Raw genomic sequence first — 22,342 nt, forward strand, 5'->3', positions numbered from 1 at the left:
TTTTGCATGTCATCTGTAAGATTGACGGCAGCTGCACAGGTGGTTTCAATTAAGGCTGTCTTACATGTAGCTCAATCTATGAGTCAGCAAAAGACAAACGGAAGGCAGAGATGGAAGCAGGCAACTCTGAATAGAGAGCCAGTGAGTAATGGGAATACTGTAGTCATCCCCGCAGGGTCGTCGCTAAGGAATAGGCGAGACGCGGAGGAGGTTTCATCTGGTGGAGAGCGTCAGCAACAGGAAGCGCGGGATTTCGTGATCCTGACAACTCTGCCCTGTGCTGGTCTCTGGCACCTTTTATTAGGGTTTCATTGTGGGCGTGTAAAGGAGGTGGGTAGGGAGATGAGCGGGAGACCGGGAGACCTGGAGATCATCATGTGATGCATGATCTCACCTGGCTACGTGCGGAGAGGAGCGTAAGCGTCTGAGCCTAATCCTCACCTGGGGGCAAGACCATTGTCCCTGCGCCCGGTGACTGAGCCAGACAGTTCATGACCCGTGACTCATAGGGGGATGAGGAGTGGGGAGTGCGGTCGCGACCAGAAGGCCGTAGAGGGTCCGTTGGCGTCCCAACGTTCTACCACGGTGCTGCTGGGTCAGCAGTGCATTACTACATCTCCTCCTTTTTACATTTTAGAAGGGGACCGAAATGCTAAGGGGTGATTTAAAGGAACGCTTGTCTCCTCTGCCGTCTGGCCAAGCTGACCGAGCTGCTTGTGTAACATTAGAACTTGGTTGCGGGGTAAGGGAAATTCGAGGGGCTTCTTACATAGGTTACGAGGCAATATTAGACATACATTGAGAGCGAAACAAAGATCCGATAATGAGGCATACAATTAAACCAATGCAGAGCTGTACAATAGCACTCAACCATCCTCCCGGCAGCCAGCTCCAGAGGGCTGACCACCAATGGGGCAAAACATCATACTTCAGATTAGATACAACTTCCTGCAATTCGCGCACTTTCATATGAATCAATTGGGAATTATCAGAGAGATTAAAGCAACACATATTACGTACATTTTCACACCCTTGGTGATGCAACAACAATAAGTAATCAATAGCGGCACGATTATCTAAGGTCGCTTGACGAAGTTCCTGCTGCTCGGAGGCCAGGGCATCCAGAGCGGTGGAGGTAGAGTTGATAGACCTCGCAAGGGCACAGGCCAGAACGGCCGATAGTCTTAGTATTACATGAAACAAGTCCGGGGACTCCCACAAGGGGAGTCGCCAAGGGAAACATACTCCGCTTTGGCTAGAGCCGCTGCGTCGCTCCCGCAAAGGGGGGGTCGAGGGAGGCGGAGCGGCACCCGGTGCTTGGGCTCCCGAGGTGAAGCCTGATGCAAAACAATGGTGAGACGGCAGTAGAGAGTCCCGGCAGGCAGATAGGCGGGAATGCAACAACAGTAAATACGATAACTTCTAAAATTAAGGCATGCAGTAACTTCAATAATCAGTCGGGTCACAGTACTCAACAATTCCCTTGGAGGTCGGCTCCAATGGGCATAAAGGGGCAAGGCATCAGACATTGCGTTGGCAACAATATATACAAGACATGCATGTTTGTAGATAGGCGACATCATATAAATGAAAACAATAAACATAGCTAAACAGTACATAGGCTAGATGTAAGGAGGAAGGAAGGCAAACCCGTGGTTGCATAATTGTCCAATGCATGGCTCTTTGCTGTTTGACTACCAAAGCTACAGAAGCTGAATGGCGTTAGAGTCCATGGGTTTCTCAAGAGCGTAGGGAGAGCTACTGATAGTCTTTAGCATTGCAGGTTCAGTGACTCTCACGAGCAAGGTTGTGAGAGAAGGCGTGTTCCAACAATTATTCAAGCGGCTGAAAACAGCGGAGAGTTCCAAGGGTTAATCTATCAGGAATGTTCCTGGCTGCAATTCCAAGTTTCAGCCAGGGGGCGGCAGAGAGGGAGAGAGAATGACGGCTGTAGATGAGGAGCAGCAACACGCGGCATCAACCTCTGAGCCACAGCTGGCCCAGGCTGCCGTTCCCCCCAGGGGGGTGGCCCCAGCGGGGGCTGTGATCCTTGTGGAAGAATGGGTGTGCTGGCTCCAGAGAGATCCCTCCCATCTCGGCCCAGGCTGGGGGGCAATCGGGCTCTCTCAACAGGGCGGCGGGGTCGGATCCTCCAGGGAGGCCCCGCTCCATCTCCGGGATGGGGCTGGCCTGGCATGGCGAGCTGGACTCCTGTATAGAAGAGAAAAAACAAGCGACGCTTTTCCCCCAGGGTTTCGCGTGCTGGCTGAGTTAGTTCTTATAGATGACAATGGAAAGCCCGAGCCCTGAGTGGGGGGGGGGGGGGGGGGCAATTTTTGATAGAGAATAGAGAAGAGTACTTTGGATATGGTCTGCTGGATGAGACCTTGATTGGGTCAATAGGGGGGGGGAACTATTCCCCTTTCTTTCGTTTGTTTTGGCCAAGCTGTTAGGCGCAGTTGGCCCATTCCGACAACGATCACTTGCAACATTCAAGGCGTTAAGAGATACAAGGCAGGGAATTGCCCGAAGGCTTAGGAGAGGGGAGAGGTCATATCCAGGTCGGATGTTTGTTTGTAAAACGAGCCCAGTCACAGTCTAAGGGGTGGGTTTTGCAAAAGCAACTAGAACAATTCACAATTATAGTCATATCGTAATAGCATCTATAGGAAAGATGTAGAGAAGATGCAAAGAAAACAGTTCCTGGGCTTGAGGTTTGATCACAGGAGCAAAATGAGAGGGGTTTGCAAAACCCTTTATCAGATCCTAGATCTAGAGGTGGGGTGCGTCAGCCCATTAGAAAGAGGGAGGGTGTGCAGAAAGGAAGGCGGGGGGGGAAGGGTTTGGAAGCCAGCTCTACCTTCCCCTCCTGTAAGGGGACTTTGGCCGGTTTGAGCTCGCTTCCTACCTTCACAGCGGAGGCTGTGTAAGATAGGTGTGGCTGAGAGACCCCCCTTGGCACTGTGACTAGCCAGGGAGCGCTCAGCAGAGAATGTGGGAGCATGAAAATGATTTTGGCTTCATATGTAAACTTGCGCCACTCCAATGTGGCAGTGTAGGCTCAGATGGATGAAGGAAAAGGTTCTCAAGGAAAGGTTTGAAGAAGAGACTTGAGGGTTTAAACTAAGATGGAGGCGGCCTGAAGCAGGTCCCATCGGCCTCCTAGGGAGCATGCACGAGCTGCGTCCTGTTTAAGGTTGATGCTGTAATGGGTGAAGCCTTTCAAGGCACTGGCACACATAGTCAAAAGGAGAGAGACTTTAATTGAAGCACAAGAGCATAGCTTAGAAGCAATGGAAAAATCCCTCTTATGAGGGGAAAACTTTAGGGGTCTCTTGAAAGGGGGCAAGACATACAGAACATACATAGGCATACAGAGCACATATAAAGTAACAAGGAGGATTACAACTCTGATTTGAGATCTTGCTCTCTCTGAGGTACTGACGATTTTGCTGCCACTGGGAGCTTTGAGCTTAGGGCTTTGCACAGGCGCAGAGGCTATGAGATCTGGTTTGAACCTTACAGCTGGAGAGGGCCAAGGGGCTTCTTCTTCACGAAGGACTTTTGGCTTAAGGCCATTGTGTGAGCATCTTCCCCTTTCCATGCCTCATTGTCCTGTAGATTGGCTATGGGGAATTCTCAGGACGGCTAAAACCGGCAGTGATCTTGCGTCAGCAGTTCTTTCTGTTGCAATGCAGTGACTGTGGGCTCTGCAGAGTTTTTGAAATGCGTGCCATTCTGGGGCACTGGCGGAGGCATGGTGACTTTGGAAGTAGACGGGGTTAGCACACCAGGCAGTCTCGACGCAGGGGGGGGCGCAAGGTGGGTAGACCAGCCCCATGGTCTCCGTGGGGATGGGATCACTATACTGAGCTGGGGCAGCGAAGATCTCATGGGGGAGCTCCGGGGGAAGGGTTTGAGGTGCGGATCTTGGTTCCGGGCTGGGGAGATGCCCGGGCGCGGGCCTCCCAGCGGGCATTGGGAGCGCCCGGTCTTAGACTTTCCTGGGGGTCTTCGCCCTCTGGGGAGAGACCCTCCTCCGTCAGGGTTGTAGGCCCCCCCGCCGGGCAGCCTACAATTCCTCGGAAATGTCCTGGCTTGCCGCAATTGAGACACTTCGTCTCGGGGCTGTCTCATGGCAGCGAGAGAGGCGGCGGCGGCTAGAAGGCTGGCTTGATGGGGAGGCGAAAGACCCGATATCCTGGCAAGCTTTGAGCATGTCGGCCAGCTCGGGAGTTCCTTCCTAGGCCTGTGATCGCTGCGGCACTCAGCGGAGGCGTTCTCCTTGGCAAGGCGCTTAAGGAGTTCGCCCTGGGCCTCCTCATTGTCAACCTGCCTCTTGAGGGCCTCCTGGAGCCTGTTCACAAACTCAGCATAGGGCTCTTGAGGCTTCTGCGGGTGCTAGAAAACTTTGGGTTGGCTGTCGGTATTGGGGACTTTCAAAACGCCTTGTAGAGCGCATTCAGAGGCGACCGTGGGGTGGCCACCGGCAGGGCGACTTGTGCATTGGGGCTAGCGAAAGCTTCGCAGCCATAAAGCTGCAGCGGTGGTGTAGGCGCCGCCAGAGGCTGCTCCTCTGCTTATGCACTGCTGGCGGTACTCGCTTCCCAGATCACATACTGCGCTGGGTTTAAAAGCTACGCGAAAGGCGGTTTTCCAGTCCTCCGGAACCATTAGGTGGTTCCTGGCGACTGCTTCCAACATGCCTCTCACATAGGGGCTGGTGATTCCTACGTCCCGCATTGCTTTGGCGGAGCTCAGTGAGGATATTATAGCTTAAGGGGCGGTAATTCGACAACCCGCCCGAACAATGCCATCCTCCCCTCGGTATCTGTGAAATGGGCCGACGGGCACAATGCGAGAATATCGGCATCGTCTTCCGTCAGGGTTTCTTTCTTTTGCAGATCGTGGCTAATACGCTTCTGGCGAGTTTTGAAACCCGCGCCATTACGGGAAGCTGGACGGAGGTGCAGTGGCTTCGGAAAATGAAGGCGAGCAAGGGGAGGCGGCTGAGCCGCGGGAGAATTTGAAATGGGCGGAGGAGCAAGGGGGCAGAAGGAGGACAAGTCCAATTTAGTGGATAGAGAAAATTCCGGGGTTGAAATTGAAGGTGAAAGATCGAAGGAGGCCTACAGCAAAGGGAGCCATAGGTCTGCAGGCTGATGGCGACATAACATTGTCTCCACGCCAGTAGCAGTGACATCGGGCGCTACGAGGCTCTGTGCAGCGAAGAGTCGCCCGATGTTTTCCCAGTCCTTAAGATTCAATGTCCCCCCCTCTGGGTACCATGGACACTGAGCTTCAATCTCCTCAACCAATTTGCGCAGCTCCCTTCTCTTTACGGGGACCCTGCCGCATTTCGCTAACGCTTTCAGTTCGTCAACGTGCTTGTCATAAGCCCTGCTTTTGCAAGCTCCCATACTCACCGGTGTTCCGTCGGACGAGAGAGTGTCCTAGGACGCGTGTCTCTGGATGCGCCGATCCAGAGGACAGGCGATACCGAAGTCCGCTGGATCGGCGCATCCAGCGGACTTCGGTATCGCGGCCCTTCCCCAGGCGACGGTGAGCAGGGTGGAGGTTCGAGGATTCCCGGGTTTCGGCACCAGCTTGTAGTCATCCCCGCAGGGTCGTCGCTAAGGAATAGGCGAGACGCGGAGGAGGTTTCATCTGGTGGAGAGCGTCAGCAACAGAAGCTGGGATTTCAGCGTGATCCTGACAACTCTGCCCTGTGCTGGTCTCTGGCACCTTTTATTAGGGTTTCATTGTGGGCGTGTAAAGGAGGTGGGTAGGGAGATGAGCGGGAGACCGGGAGACCTGGAGATCATCATGCGATGCATGATCTCACCTGGCTACGTGCGGAGGGAGCGTAAGCGTCTGAGCCTAATCCTCACCTGGGGGCAAGACCATTGTCCCTGCGCCCGGTGACTGAGCCAGACAGTTCATGACCCGTGACTCATAGGGGGATGAGGAGTGGGGGTGCGGTGCGACCAGAAGGCCGTAGGTCCGTTGGCGTCCCAACGTTCTACCACGGTGCTGCTGGGTCAGCAGTGCATTACTACAAATACAGATAGATGAGGTGGACTGGTGCAAGAAAGATAGGGAATAGGCATAATTTTGATTTCAGAATATATGTATCTGTGTAATCTTAATTTCAGATATACCCATTAGGAGCCTCAAAGAACTGATGGAAGTTGTTTGAACATATGGGCATACTGAGGAAGACGCACGAAAAACGTTCTATACGCGCGAGACGTTTCTATGGACTATATGAAAGTGAAGCTTTGGTTACTGATTGTATGAATATATGAAACTGCTACATGAAACTGAAGTTTTGGTTACTGATTGTATGAATATATGAAACTGAAGCTTTGTTTTCTAAATAGAGAACTGAATGGACTAAGAGACTATTAATGTTTAATTATAAGAGTTGAAAGACTGATGTCTTATTGTGAAGGAAATGTAAATATTAATAGAAGTGTTGAATGGAACAATTAAATATAAGATCAATATATAAGAGCAGACCCAGCCAGAGTGCAACGTGTGTATCTTTGAATTTGTTTGGGTTAATGTTGACATTGCACTCTTAAAGATAGTTGGTAAATGATACTGACTGTGACATTTCCAAAAAGCTTATTTGATCTTTATACAGTAAATTCTGTGAATTAAATGACCAAGAATCCTTTATTATTCATTCATTCATTCATTCATTCATTCATTCATTCATTCATTCATTCATTCATTCATTCATTTATTATTTGGTTTTCTATACCGCCCTATCCCCAGGGGCCTCTGGGTGGTGCACAACATAAAATTTCACCACAAATACAACCAAAGGGAGCAAGAACTAAATACAGATAAATAAATTACACAAGCTCCACTAATTATAAAAAATAATTACTCAAATCCCTTTTCAACAGCGGTTAATGCAATAAAACGGCGTCCAGCGAAAACCCATACTTAAAACCCTCCCCAAGAGGGAGGAACGGCGGGTTCCATCGATGTTATGGGACCCCTGATGTAAGAGGAGCAAAAGGGGGCACTTCACTCAGCGGCTGGTCTCTCTAAAGGCCCGGTGGAACTACTCAGTCTTACAGGCCCTGCGGAATTTACCAAGATCCCACAGGGCCCGGACAGCTGGAGGAAGAGTGTTCCACCAGGCTAGGGCCAGAGCCGTAAAAGCCCTGGCCTGTGTGGAGGCCAGCCACATCATTGAGGGGCCCGGGACCACCAGCAAATTGAGGGGCCCGGGACCACCAGCAAGGACATATGGATAATTATCTAAGACAAAAAACTATTTATTGTAATACAATTTGTCAAAAAAAGAGATTGTTCTTTCAAAGGAACTGGGATCAATTGTTTGAATTGTTAAAATCTTTATTTAGATACTGAACAATTTCCTTGTAATCGTTCTCATTTTATGTAGGGATGATCAGGTCATCCACGTAAGTCAATATGTAAGAAAAATGTCTGTCTTTGTTTCTATAATATAAGCATTGGTCTGTCTCATCTTGTTTAAATCCTTGCTTGAGCAGCATTCTATTTTGTCCTTCATTCCAGGCTCTTACAGCCTAAGTCCATATAGCCCTTTTCTCAGTTTTCATACAAGATGTGCTTGCCTTTGGTTAACAAAACCTGGTGGTTGCTCCATGTATAATTCCTCTGTAATCTCTCCATGATGAAATGCAGTCTTGACATTAAGATGTTTGACCTGCATTTTCTTAGATGATGTAATACTTAAGAACACCCTAATCATACGATACTTTAGAACTGGTGCAAATGTCTTGTCAAAACCCTCTCCATATTTCTGGAGAAATCCCTTGGCCCCTAATCTTGCTTTATATCTTTCTACGTTTCCTTCTGCATCTTGTTTTGTTTTAAATACCCATTTACATCCAATTGCCTTCTTGTTAGATGGTAGTTTTAGTCCAAGTCTGGTTTTTGTGCAACACCTAAATTTCTTCCTATTGCTGCCTCTTTCCATTTTGTGGCTTTTGTGGTTTACATTTGCTCAATTTCTTCCCCTGCTGGTCCTTTCTTCAATGTTAACCTCACCATGTAGGACAGTTGTGGAGCTGATGCTCCTTTCCTTGTTGTGTGATGAGCATCTGGGTTGTTTAGCAATCTGGTTTGTTCTCTGTACCTCCTCTACCTCCTCACCTGTTACATCCTCAATCATATCCCCTTCTTTTGCTGTTTTTCTTCCACAATGTGATCTCTCCCTCTTTTTGATCAGAGTCAGGATTCACAGTCTATGGTGTCAATAATTGTCTCTCTGGTTCTGACATAAGTGTTGGTGTCTTAATAAGTGGTTGAGATTTTCTTGAAATGATTTCTTTCTGATCAGATTGCTTTCTTTCATCAAAATAAACCACATGTCTAATTGTGATCTGCTCTGTTCTGGTATTCAGTACTCTATATTCCTTACATCCTGGTGGATAGCCAATAAAGATGAATGGCTCTGTTCTGGGATCTAGTTTTTGTCTTCTTTCTTTTGGAATGTATGAAAATGCTTGGCTGCCAAATACTCTAATATGCTGCATGTCTGGTACCCTACCATGCTATAGCTGGTATGGTGTTTTTGTGATTCCATTTTGGGGTAATCTATTATGGAAATATGTTGCTGTGACCATCACTTCTGCCCAAAGTCTGTTAGACAATTTTGAATCCACTAATATACATTTGGTCATTTCCCCATTCTACTCTGGTGAGTATGCAACTCTTCCGTGCAGAATACCTTGTGCATCAAGAAGTGCTTGTGTATAGTGTGAGATGTACTCACCACCATTGTCAGTTTGAAGCGACTTTGATTTTCTATCAAATTTGTTAGTTACCATCGCAATACATTTCGTTAGCATTTCATGGGTCTGGCTCCTTTCTTTCAAAATGTAGGTTATACAGTACCTCAAAAAATCATCAACAAATATTAGGAGCATATTTGTTTCCTCCTAATGATGACATGTTAAGAGATCCACAAATATTACAGTATATAATGCCCAGTACTCTAGTGCTTCTCTTTTCTGTTCTTAGTGGAAAAGAGGGTCTGACACCCTTCACTATAATACAATCCATGCACTTTGTTGTGTTATCCTGGTCATGTGGATTTATTTTGATTCTTGTGGTAAGATTCTAATTTTGTAATTCGAATATCATCTTTGTATCTCTATGTCCAAGTCTTCTATGCCATAATTACAGACTCTTCTCTTCTGTACACACCTGGGCTGTGTTTGCATGTGGTCCTTAAAGACAAATGCTTATGCATAAAGTATATTATTTTTAGTTACTGTGCACCTGCCTTTCTCATAGTGTATAGCAAAACCTTTTCTATCTAAAGCTGGCACACTTAGCATATTGTAGTCTAAATCTGGTATGTATGGTACATTGCTGACCATGTGCTCAACAGTCTCTTTGCATAAATTAAACTTCAGATATCCACTCCCAGATCCTGGAATTCTCATAATGTCACCATTTGCTATCTGAAGTGTTCAATTTGTACTTTTATCAGTATTTTTAAAGAAAGTTTTTGAATGAGTACTATGACTTGCGCATCCACTGTCAATTGTCTATCTTCCAGATTCCAAACTATTATTTCTAATTGTAAGCCCCTTCTCATTTTGTGGGACAAAAAAAAGTTTGCTCTTTAAATTTTTTCTTGCTATTTTTGTTCTGGCTTAATTTTGAAAAAACAGGCATCTCTGCCTGTCTTGTTGCAGGCTTGGGTACAACTAAGATTAATTGATTAATTTCTCTCTAAGGGACAGTTTCTTGCAAAATGACCCTGTCTATAACTGTTGAAGCAGCACAGTGATTGGTTCCTAAGCTTGTATCTGACTGTGCTGTTCTGAGTTACAGTGTAATTTGATCCCTTTGAATACAGTCTCTTGCACAGATCTGATCTCTCTATTATTTCACATTCTTGTCGAAGTCTTGCAATAAATTCATCGAGTGTTAAACCTCCTTTCCTCTCCAAAACTGAGACAAACGCATCAGATTTTACTAACAGTTCCCATTAAAAAAACCAGTTTCCTGTTGTTCATTAAACTCTAATCCTGTTAATTTTAATTTATCAAATACTGTTAGAAGATTATTGATATAATTTCCACAGCCTTTCTTGACTTCCAGGCTAATTTTCACTAACTGGATTATCCAGCAGTTTTGTGTTTTATAACTATTCTGGGCAACTACGCATTCCAGTTTTTACAGCATTTCTTTTGCAGATTCATAGCCATTTACATAAATTAGCTATCATCTGGATATGCATAAATTATTTTGGTACAAACTGCATTCTGCAATTGCCATTTTTAAATTTCTTCTTCACATTGGTCAAGTTTGGGATTTTCAATACAGTCATAACTTCTTTCCCTATAGTTATGATTACTCTTCTCTCCACCGTTGGTAATTATTTGTAGTTAGCATTGGAATTCGTTGCATAGTTCTCTTTCTTTTGCCCTCCACTAGGAACATTATAGTAGCCCAAGGAAAATATGTGTGGAGCACTATTAATAAAACAGACTTGATACAATTTAACTGTGTTTCTTTCAAGATAGAGACCTGTGTGTCTCTCAAAGTAAAGTCCTGGGCACCATAACCTGATGGAAAAAAAAATATTTTAAGTTGGATCTGCTAATTTTTTTTTCAAAGAATCCCAAATGGAGTAGGAAGGGAACTTTGGAGTCTAGGTTGCTTCATTGGTTAAGACAAACTGATTATCATCTGTGGTAAATAAGTCACCCTTTCCCTCACAGAGAACTGTTGAATCTTAGTTTACTTACTTCATTACATTACAAAAAACACAAAGTAACTCTTTTTTCATATTTACAGATTGCAGTTTCGAGGTTTCAAGCTTCTAGAAGAACAATAAAGCATCTCTGAACAAACAGAAAGATTTTAGTCAACAGAGGGTGATTCCGCACATGAGTAAAATAGGTTCGACCCAGTTCCCTGAGAAGGGTACTGACCTAGGTCGAAGCCATTGTTGTTCCCCACTGCAACCAGCTTGATCCCAGCTCGAAGGGCAGAATCATCCTGTGCCTCTTCACTGCTCCGTTCCGATTGGCTACTGTTCTACGGCCAGGTTCCGTCTATCCCCACACACGTTATTAAAAAACTGCCACAAGAATGAAGGGACGAAGGTGGTGTTTTTTTGATTGGCCAGCTGTACGCATGCCTGAAACACTCAGCTGTGATTGGCTGAATGGGGGACTCCTGGTACCAGAGATTCTGCACTTTACTGGAATTGAGCTGAGTTTGAGTGTGGTTCCCTGAAAAAGTAGTCGTTCCCAACTGGAGTTGGAAATTTGATCATTACATGGGGCAAAGCTGGTACATAACCACATCGATCCCAGTGGTTGTGCGGAGCACTTAGGTTGAACGCAGCTCGAACTTAGGTCGATAACTCAAGTGCGGAATTGACCAGAGAGAGAGAGTGAGAGAGGAAGAGATCTGAATAAATTGATTCAACTGACACAGATAGAATGTTCACACCCTTTGAAAATTCTCCCAGCATGCAGTGCTTGCTTGTATGCTAAAATGAAAAGAAACCCCAACAGAAAACTGAGAATGGAGAGACGTTGTGGGCAATCAATTGGCTTTCCATGTTGGTTCCAGCTAAGGGGTGTGTGTGTGTGAGGGAAGATGGTGGCAGAATTGAATCTTCAAAAGAAGAGTGAAAAAGATATCATAGGGGGAGGTCATTGTGAAATAAAAGTTTGCAGAGGTTGGAGGCAGAGAAACCCTTTGGGGAAGAGATATGGACAGCCCTGGTGACAGTCAGATGCTTTATTGCTATTTAGCATTTTAAAGCTTCAAAATTATGCACATTTACTCACAGGTTGAATTTCTACATGCTGCACAACCATTTAAAATCCAGAAATTCCTGTAGGGATTTAATGGAAACAAATTGTGGTATAGTACTGCTTAGTGTGTCAGACTAGTTAGGACTACCTAGAGAACAATGTCTTGCTTATAAGCCTCTATTAAAGGGACAGGGCATTTTCTTCTTTTTATCATCTGTTTTTATATTGGTCAACAAATGTTTATCAAGCATGTCAAGTGTTTTTTGTTGACACCATCTGGCAATCCAACTCAGATCTCCACAAAACAGGTGCCTCTTCCAAAATAACTACCCCCAATTAATTGTCTGATTTGCTTCCCTGACCCAAACAAGAACGGAAAAAAATGCCCACTTTGCTCACTCATTGTCACCTGCTGCTAACTTCAATATAGCTTCAATACACAAATGATTCAATTCTCATTTTCCATCTGGAGGAGTCTGCCTGTCCCCCCCGTCTTCGCAATGCAGTCCAATTCTAAGGCTCTCCTGGCTCTCTCTCCAGACGGAAGAACACGAGGAGCAAAATGCTGTTGCCCATCAGTAGTCAACCACAAGTGCCCACATAATCAACCCTGTCCGCTTCTATATGTGTGTCTCCTCCTTTAGTGTGCCACAGCCCAGGCACCTTGCAACACTCAGCCTCAGTGTGGGGGAGCTAGCCCTGTGCATCCTTGCAGTGCACCGATCCCAAAACCTAAATCGGTGTTTTTAAAATGGCCCAATCATACCCATACCTATTCATTTCTAGTGGTTTTGTTGTTCTCAGTTTGCTCCTCGTGTTTTGGCAAGGAGTGCACAGGGAATAATGTAACTGTACCCAACTTTCATTAAGTGATTGGCAAAATCTGTATCCAAATGAACATGCTGATACGCTTGCGCTTTATGGCATACACCCTTCAATTTCAGATCTTACTGCTCTTCCTGTCATTTCTAAACGACAAAGTTCTTTAAATTGCTCTATGGGAAACAATATCTCGTTGGCCTTCAACTCTCTTTACCAACATTCCCAATAATTTCATGGCTGGCCTCCCAGGAGAGGCTGGGAAATCAACAGCAACTCCAGAGGCTCAAAACTGAATGCCACATGTTTGCTGTCAATGCTTCAGTATGTGGCATTCAGTCATCCACGGCTGCCTTCAGCCTCCTGCCATCTTATGGCAAGGAATTGATGTATATAGCCTGCAAGCTGCAACAGAACAGCCTTGGAGCACTCAAATGGAGCCAAAAAGGGATGCTTGCCAGAAGGACAGATGAAGGAGCCCAAGATTAAAAATGAAATCAGGCTGCAGGAAAGGAAGGGACGTGCGCAAATTTGGAATGACCAGCACATTACTTCTTCTGCATTGTTTCTGTAGCCGTGCTTTTGACTCCACATTTGTATACTGAAACAGCCAAACATTTATGGGCCCAGACTGAAGATTTATAGGTCACAGAAGACTCCTGAAATCTGGAGGAATGGTTTCACCATAACAAATGAGAAGGGGGACTACTTAATCATTCCAAAATTCAAAGGACAGAAATTACAAAGTGCTTTGTTCAGTTAGGGAGAGATACGGGGGGAACACTACCCTCTTGATTCTCCTTGATCTCTCAGCAGCTTTTGGTACCATAGACCATGGTATTTTGCTAGACAGGGATTAGGGGGCACATTGTTCTCCTACATTTGAGGTCTGTTCCAGAAGATAGTGTTGGAGAACCCATGTTCGCAGTTCTGGGAGTTCCCATGTGAAGTTTCCCAGGACTCGGTCCTGTCCCTATGCTGTTCAACATCTATATGGAGCTGCTGAGTGAGGTCATCAGTGTCAATATGCAGATGACACCCAGTTCTAGCTCTCCATTTCATCCAACCAGGAGAGGTGCTCCATGTGCTGGATTACTGTCTGGAAGCAGTTAAGGGATGGATGAGGACCAATGAACAGAGGCTGAATCCAGACAAGATAGAGGTTCTCTGTGTTCCAGGCTCCCAAGTCTGTGAGATCAAGATGTACCCAGTTTTAGATAGACTTAGTGTGAGATCTGGGGGCGGGCTCCTGGATTCATCACTGTCCTTTGAGCTTCAGGTTGAGCAGTACCCATGAGGGAATTCCAACAGCTCAGTCTGGTTCACCAGTTCCACCCATTTTTGGACAAAGGGGACCTGGCCACAGTGCTGCACACTCTGGTAACTTTGCAACTGGACTACTGTGATGTGCTGCCCATGGAGCTGGCCTTGAAGGCAGTCTGCAAGCTGAAATTGGGGAAGCATGCGACAGATGGCCAGATGCACATCATGCCGGTCCTTAAGGAACTGTATTCCCAAAATGTTGGGCAAAAGCAGAGGTTGAAACTGACCAGAGAGTGAAACGGTCAGGCAAAAAAAAAAAAATAAGATGCCTCCTGAGCTCTGCATTCTGCCAGGCAGGGGATGTCTTACAGGTGACTCAAGGAAAAAAAGGTATACTTTGAATAGAGGCATAGCTGGGGAAATGGAACCTGGGGTGGACTTAGAGTTTTCCACCCCCAATGGGCCTCGTGCTGCCACCCTCCCATGCTCCCCCACGCCCCCCTTACTTTAGCCAGTGGCAGGGCCAGGCCAGGCACTCTTTGGGCAGGGGAGAAAGGGTGCTGGGCTCTGGGCAGTTGGGGCGGGAAACCTCCATTGGTTCAGCGTTGGAGTTAGGAATCAGCGTTTTCCAGGCGAGACACGTGTCTTGCGAGGGGTTACAAACAGCAATACAAAATGTGCAATTATTTGAGAGAAGACGAGAGGGGGGTGGGAGAGAAGAAAGTGATGATAATGCAAGCCAGGAGGAAGGAAGGATAAAAGAGGAGGTAGAAGGGATGGAGGAGGAGGGAGGCTGTGTCAGGATTTTGCATGAATGTGGGATTATGTTGTATCAATAAGTTTAAAGTGAAGGGGGGTGGGGGGAGGAAGGCCTTGGCAGTTTAAAGTCCATGTAGTTGCGATGATAGAAAACTTGCAGATAGTCACCTCTGGCAGGAGGATGTGTGTCTTGCTGGGGGGGTTGTGCAGTCCCCAGCCAGCAGATGGGTGTTCAACTGTTATTTTCTATTGCAAGGTCACTGGTGAATTACAGAGCTCAGGCTCTTCTCCTGTTCCGCTTCCTCCGCCTCCTCCCTCTTCTTATCTGGCTTTTATATTTGCAAATATGCAAAACTTGCACGCTTAGGAAAGAGAAACGCTCCGGCATCGGGTTTTTTTAAATTTTAATTTTTTGCGAAGGTTGGGGGAGGGGACAGAGGAAAGCCTCATTAATCTCGGGATCTGGAAAGTGATAGATTCGGGTGAGAAATATCTCTGTAGCAATCTGCTGCCGCTGAATAAGGAAGGTAAAATGAAATGATGCAAGGAGAAGCTGAGACAACATGTATGACACAGAGACGGGGGGGGGGAGGCAGGCATAGACAAGTGATCTCCCCCTTTTCTGTCTGTGTGGGGGGTGTTAAGTAAATTTCCAGGTCGCTTCCACCCTTTGCTAAGCTCCATATGGCTTCTTGAATGATTATTCCTCCCTTTCTGAAGCAGGAGGGGCAAATGAGCGACTTCTCGTCGGTGAATCTTGTTGGAAAGTTTGTCAGAGTCAAGTGTGGGGGGTAGAGGAAGTCCAGGGGTGGCAGGAAAAGCAAGCTGCCCAGGATGGTCACTTGGCCTGGGGCTTTGCAACCATTGCCTGCCCTGTGCGTGACATGTCCAGGTTCCCGTCCCCGTCCGTAGAGGAGTCAGAAGGGAATATTTGCAGGGGCAGGGTGGGCAGGGGTGCGCGCAGTGGCCTCTGCAGGCCCTAGCCAGGCAGGGCAGGGCAGGGGCGCCCAGCAGCGGCCTCTACCAGGCCTGGCTGGACAAGGCAAGGGGGAAGGAGGAGGGGTATAGGGACAATTTTCTGCCCCCCCCCCCGTGTGAACTCCAATGGCAGCCGCCCAGGGCACCAGTTCCCACCCTGCCCCCAGGTAGCTATGCGACTGACTTTGAAGCATTTTTTAAAAGCTGAAAGAAGGTGTCCTGAGGACATCTTGGGAAAGCTAGGAAGCAAGCAAATGAACATTATCTCAAAACTTGATGACTAGGTCTCGTATTCATGGTGACAACTGAGATAGCCCAATTGGCTAGCCACCCACTCAAGTATGTAAATGGGATAGCTCATTTCCTTCAATTTAAGCTCCATACATTACAATCAAGTGCAGGGGTCAACAACTGTTTTAAATTAAAAACACCAACATTTAGAGCAAGAGATGACCAAAGAATCATTATAGGAAAGTCCCTAACTGCACATCTGAAAATATACAATTTAACATGTAGACTAAGAATCCATATAGTTTCTACATCCTAAATACAAGCTGTGAGTCCTTTGTTAGAGAGTGGCATTCCCTAAGTCTCACATAAATGCTCTTTTGCAATTGTTTTAGTGCACTGGCATAATTCTGTGCCTGCTTTGTACGTGGATCATTGCTGACCTTTCTTTTCTGCGAAACACCTCTAAGGAGTCCTTTGGTCCCATAATAATCTTTACCTGCCACTTTCTTCACATTTTGTCATTACCCCTCCAAGGCACCTTAACTTCAGTATCTACAACAAAGGTGGACTATGAATAAAGAATTATGTAAGATTCTATTTTATTTTTAGAATCATATTTAATTCTGCTCGGAGCCACGATTGGCTCTAGAGGCACAGGTTACCGACCCCTGATCTAGTGGACTACAGGCACATTGCTTTTCCATATAGTCCTTTTATTAGTAGGATTTATGTATATCTCCCCATTGCAAAAGGGGGTTTGAATATTTGACTAATGTAAGGAAACCCCTTCTGTGAGTCTACTACTGGCGGCTTGCAGAGACGGATGTTCATTCAGTCCCAAGAGTCTCCTGCCGCAGTTCACTGGTGGGGGGAGGGGGGGAGGAAGGGAGGGCTGGAACAGTCAGCCCAGATGAAGAGTGGGAGGTGAAATGCCTCTGAATGTGTCCCTGTCTTCACGCTGTGTGGGTTTCTTGCCAAGGGATCTGATTATTGAGAGCCTCCAGCTGCAGAGCCATGCAGAGAGCACTGATCAATAGCCAGCTCTTCCATGCAGTGAGATTGCCAAGGGAAAAGACACAGCTCTAGTTTCTCTGCAAAGGCAGATACAGTGAGCACCAAATAATAAATGTTATGCTGTGCAGACTAACATTGATACCCACATGTGCATGCTGTTGTGAACAGCTCCAGCAATTTTGTTTTTATTATAACCAACAGAGGAAAGCAAAATCCGACAGGGAAAACGAAATAGTGTGCATACCGCAAATAAATATTAAGTTTACAATGGACAAATTTGGTCACATAATACATGAAACTATGTGTACATGCATGCACCAGTAAATAATCCTATGGTTCTTTCAATGTAGGTAAGGCAACTTACCCGTCCTCTGGGCCTGTTCTTCCGTTTTGGAATATCTTCTTCCATTTCTTCCTCCTCGTTCACTTCATCTGCATTTTCATCATTTTCCAAAACCCTCTGTAGTTAAAACAATGAGCAGTAACTAAAAACAAATCTAGAGCAACAGAAGATCCTTAACAGAAGAGCAAAGACAGACAAAAGTAGATCTTAAGAATATATTTATTTCATGTGTTATGACATGGAGCGACACAAATCAGGCCACTACAAGAGTGGAAACACCAAACAGGAACTCAAAGAATGCATGAAGCAGGGCTGTGCCAAGTGTGTGCAATGAAAACCTTTTTTGCATGAAAAGCAGGATGGAGGAATAGAATGGTGAGGGGGGGATCAAAATCTTCCATGAACCCCATCTTGCTCGTCTCGTGTTCACAGCCCAAATCAGCAAATGCTTCTGTCCTCTTTCTCTTCAAAGCAGACTTCCTACATCTAGGAACATATCACCCGTAAAGTTTTCCTGTGTGACCATGTCACTGTCCAAGGACCTGGCAACCTTACTCAGTACAAACTTTTAATGGGCATCTTTCCATATATCCACCATGATCCCATCATGGATGCATGTGTGAATAAAAACATACACACACACAAAGTTTCACAAAATAAAAGTTCTTGACGGTCGGTGCCAGGTTAATCTGGGGGTTCGGACTAGGGGTTCGGACCCAGTTATATCTTATGATGGATAGTCATCTAAACAATGCCCCTAGGGTTTTGGCCAGTTGCCTGGAGGCTGTGATGGAATGGATGAAAGAGAGCCAGCTGAAGTTAAATCCAGCCAAGGTGGAGGTCCCATGGCCAAGACAAAAGTGGCAGATGGGGGAATGCCACCTACCAACTCCTGACGGGGTACAATGGAGACTTAAATGAATTATGCCACTCATGTGACATTCTACCATTTTCGCCAGGTGAAGCAACTGGTTCCCGATCTGTCCTAGTTCGACTTATCCACACTGATCCATGCAACAATCACCTCTAGATTGGATTAATGCAACTCGCTCTATGCAGGGCTACCCTTGGGCCTGCTCCAAAAACTCCAGTTGGTCCAGAATACAGCAGCAGGGATCCTTACCAGAACCTTATGGTAGGCACATATTCAATCTGTGCTTTGCCAGCTGCAATGCTGCCAGGTGGAGTACTGGGTTAAGTTCAAGGTTTTAGTACTAATATAAAAAGCCCTAAGCAGCCCATTATTTCCCCCAACGAACACTTTGCTCTTCAAGCAAGAATTTACTTGTCTCTGACTCAAGGGAGGTCCAGCTTGCATCAACCAGGTCTAGGACCTTCTCAAACCTGGCCCCAACCTGGTGGAATGCTCTGTCTATTGAGACCAGAGCCTTACAGGATTTAATGCAGTTCCACAGGGCATCTAAAATAGAGTTGTTCCGCCAGGCGTATGGTTGAGGCAGTGCCGGTTTACAATCTGGGCCTCCCCGCCTCCTCGGACCATTCTGCAGATCACCTCCAACCTCTTGGATTTTCGAACTGTATTGTTTACCAGTCATATGAACGCTGCCAGGATTTGCCTAGAATTTTATAGTTTTAATTATTGATTTTATGGTATTTATTGTATTATTTATACTTGATCTTAATTGTATTAATTGTTTATGGTTGGAAACTATCCTGACCCTGAAAGGGGAGCAGTGGTATAAAGACCCAATAAACTAAATACATCCAAAATAATATTTTCTATATTTCTGAATGTATATTATGGGCTGCATTGCCACTTTTTTTTTAACCATGCATGCAGCCTTCCTAGGGTTGTCAGCCCAGCATTAGACCTGGCAAGACCTACCTTACTGGCATTACATTGACACTGCAATGTCAATTCTAGCGTGAACTGGAAGTAACACCATTGCGTCAGTATGACGATATAGAACTTACTCTAAGGCTCCTTCTGCACATGCAAAATAATGCGTTTTCAAACCACTTTCACAACTGTTTGCAAGTGGATTTTGCCATTCCGCACAGCTTCAAAGAGCACTGAAAGCAGTTTGAAAGTGCATTATTCTGCATGTGCGGAATGAGCCTAAATGCTTGGTTGCTGGTGATGTTGCTGCATTGGTGCAATGCCAAATGCCATCCTTCCTATTTTCTGACACTGCAGCGAGGTCAGGCAATAGAGTATGAGGGAATGGCAACTCTATGCCTCTCCTGCATCCCTACCTTTACCATATTTCTTTAACATCCAGCCTGAAGTAGACTCCTATAATGCTTGATAACTATTATCTAATGTTTTGGTTATTCTCAAAACATTGGGCTGGATCCAGACTAAAGTTTCTGTAAGCACAAGGGCTACTTCTCACAGAGAGTGATCTTCTCACTTCCCACCTCCTAAAACAGTCCATTTTGGGAAAGCTTTTTAGGTGGCCTCAGAAGAGGGGAGACAGAGAGATTATTCACCACAAAAGGAAGTAATTGTACTCACAAAATCATTATTCTGAATAATGTGGATTTATTTTTTATTCTTAGGGACAAACATTGCTGCAAACATTTTCTAACAGACCTATTCACTTTAAAGCATGCACTTCATAGAGACGGCCTAGGCAAGACCAAGCAATCACTGCTAAGAATGTTGTTAGTTCTATTGTAACATCCTCCTCATTGGCTCCAGCTAACCTCACATCTCACAGACATACAGAAATAAGTTTCCTAAAAGTACAATCTATAATTAAGCATCAGTTGTTTTTCTCATGATAATGGGATAATGGGATTGCAGCCTGTGCTGGCCAGGCCCTCTGGATCCCAAACTCTATTAAAATATATTGTGTAGTAGTTTGACCCTCAGACCTACAATTCTGCATGCAGCTCTCTGATTTCCTTTGTAGAACAGCATTTGCTTGCAGACCCCAGTCTAGGTGACTCAGTTCATCAGTGAGAAGGTGAGGTTCATAGATCTGTTTTGCATGATTATGAAAAATTCATTTTGCATCTCACGTGTAGCAGTGAGAAAGCAAATCCAGTTCACCAGATAAGAGACCGCTGCTCATGTGGAGAAGTGGGAAATCAAACCCGGTTCTCCAAATAACAGTCCACCTGCTCTTAACCACTACACCAGTGGTTCTCAACCTTCCTAATGCTGCGGCCCTTTAATACAGTTCCTCATGTTGTGGTGACCCCCAACCCTAACATTTATCCATTTTACATATGGAGAACACTGATGCAGAGAGTCTCAGGCGACCCCTGTGAAAGGGTCGTTCGACCCCCAACGGGGTCCCAACCCCCAGGTTGAGAACCACTGCACTACACCATGCTGGTTCTCAGGGGATAGCAGTTGGAAGAGATAAATAGGATAGAGTTAGCAGTGGGAGCATAAGATCTGAGGCCATTACAGAACTACATTGATTACTGACTTACTGGCAGGGTTGCCAAATCTGGACTGGAAAATTGATGGAGATTTGGGGGTAGAGTCTGGGGAGGGCAAAGTTTGGGGAGGAAAGGGCCTTATGTGGGGTATAATGCCATAGACTCCATCCTCCAAAAGTGCCATTTTCACCAGGGGAATTGAAGTCTGCAATCTGGAGATCAGTTGTAATTCGGAAAGATCTCCAGGATGCACCTGGAGGTTATTGCAAACCACCACTCTGCACCAATTAGCTTTGGGCCTGAGTATACCAACAATACTTCAAAATCTTACAAACAAATATATGTCTCAAAAACAATGGCTGTCTGTTTCATTCAAGGTTAAATTCTCCAATCAAGCATTTATAATGCAAAAATAAACGCATAAAAATGAACCAAATGTTTACAGTCTCTTGTTCCACAATTCAAACAAAGGTATCACATTGACCCTTGCAAAACATACATACACAGGGCTAACTAAACCACCAATTTTGGGTTTAATGTCATCTCCACTTTTTCTAAGTCTATATATGGAGCTTCAGAGGGGAAAGGTTGTACCGCAGTCCCAGAAAGCCAGATGGAAGCTCTCTTGTGAAGGGAATGAGCATGGATAATACTGTTTGAAAGAAAATGTATATGGGCTTAGAAAAAAGTAGACATGAAACCTAAAACTGGTGGTTTAATTAGCCCTTTATATGTATATTTTAAGGGTCTATGTGATACCAGCATTTGAATTGCAAAACAAGAGACTGTAAACATTTGGTTCATTTTTATACATTTATTTTTGCATCATAAATGCTTGACTGGAGAATTTAACCTGTAAATGAAACAGACAGTGGTTATTTTTGAGACATGCATTTGTTTGTAAGATTTTGAAATATTATTGGTCTACTCAGACCCAAAGCTGATTGGTGCAGAGTGGTGGTTTGCAATAGCTTACAGTGCCCCTGCCCCAATCTATTTAATTACGGAGTCCACCGGGAGGTTGGCAGGCCTAATTATTGGAAATATGACCAGGCACCAAATAGAATGCTATTACCTGAATTTCCTGTAGAGTGTCCTCCTCTTTAGTATCTATCTTTTTTTCAAGCCCTTCTCCACGTAACAGAGCTTCCAGTGTGGTCCCCTCTGATGTAAAACCATCTTTCTTCAGAGGCACGTCAACTTCTGATAAATCAAATAAAACATAAGTTTTAGTTATTTCCTGAAGAGCTGAGGAAGTAAAAGCAAGCATAAGTAACAGAACACATGAAATATAAAGCTGTTTTACAGGGGGGAAAAACCTTTCTAAATAACTAACATGAGTCTCTTGTATTAATTTCTGGAGAAGTCTGCCTGGTTCATTTGCCAGATTACCCAAGGGGCAGACAAAGCACGTACTTAGGGCACCAGCAAAGCAGGGCATAAAAAAAAAAAAGAGAAATATTTTTCTGAAAGAATTTCGTACTTCAAAAAAAATCTAGAAAGAAGCTGTTTTATTTTCAGCATTCATGTAGGTTTTGTGTCACTTCCAAAAATAAAATTTACTGTTATGGTTTAGTCTTGTTTTTATTTTGTATTACATATAGGAGGGGCACCATAATGTTCTCAGTGCCTAGGGCCTCCAATCCAGCCCTGTTTTACTGTAAGGATTCTCCCATCTAACATGGCATTTAAGTAGTTTGAGGGAAAGGTGGTAAACAGACTCCTGGATTCCTGGCCTTTTAGCAGATCACATTATCATCACTGATGTACACATTTGCAACAGGAT

The 22,342-nt window shown here is 45.2% G+C and overlaps 1 protein-coding gene across 3 annotated transcripts in view; it reads right to left on the reverse strand.

The window, feature by feature from the left end:
• Positions 1-22,342, reverse strand: part of DPF3 (double PHD fingers 3) — a 218,312-nt gene that overhangs the window by 66,160 nt on the left and 129,810 nt on the right. For all 3 annotated transcript variants that reach the window (XR_007243486.1, XR_007243487.1, XM_048484073.1), the window contains exons 4-5: positions 21,632-21,759; positions 17,221-17,316 (exon numbers count right to left, since the gene is read on the reverse strand). Coding sequence is in view for 1 of the 3 variants with exons in the window: in XM_048484073.1 (XP_048340030.1) it covers positions 17,221-17,316; positions 21,632-21,759 (224 nt within the window). In the remaining 2 variants the exon portion in view is untranslated. The remainder of the gene's footprint in view (positions 1-17,220; positions 17,317-21,631; positions 21,760-22,342) is intronic.

This window comes from Sphaerodactylus townsendi, linkage group LG02, assembly GCF_021028975.2.
Source record: "Sphaerodactylus townsendi isolate TG3544 linkage group LG02, MPM_Stown_v2.3, whole genome shotgun sequence".
NCBI classification, from domain to species: Eukaryota; Metazoa; Chordata; class Lepidosauria; order Squamata; family Sphaerodactylidae; genus Sphaerodactylus; species Sphaerodactylus townsendi.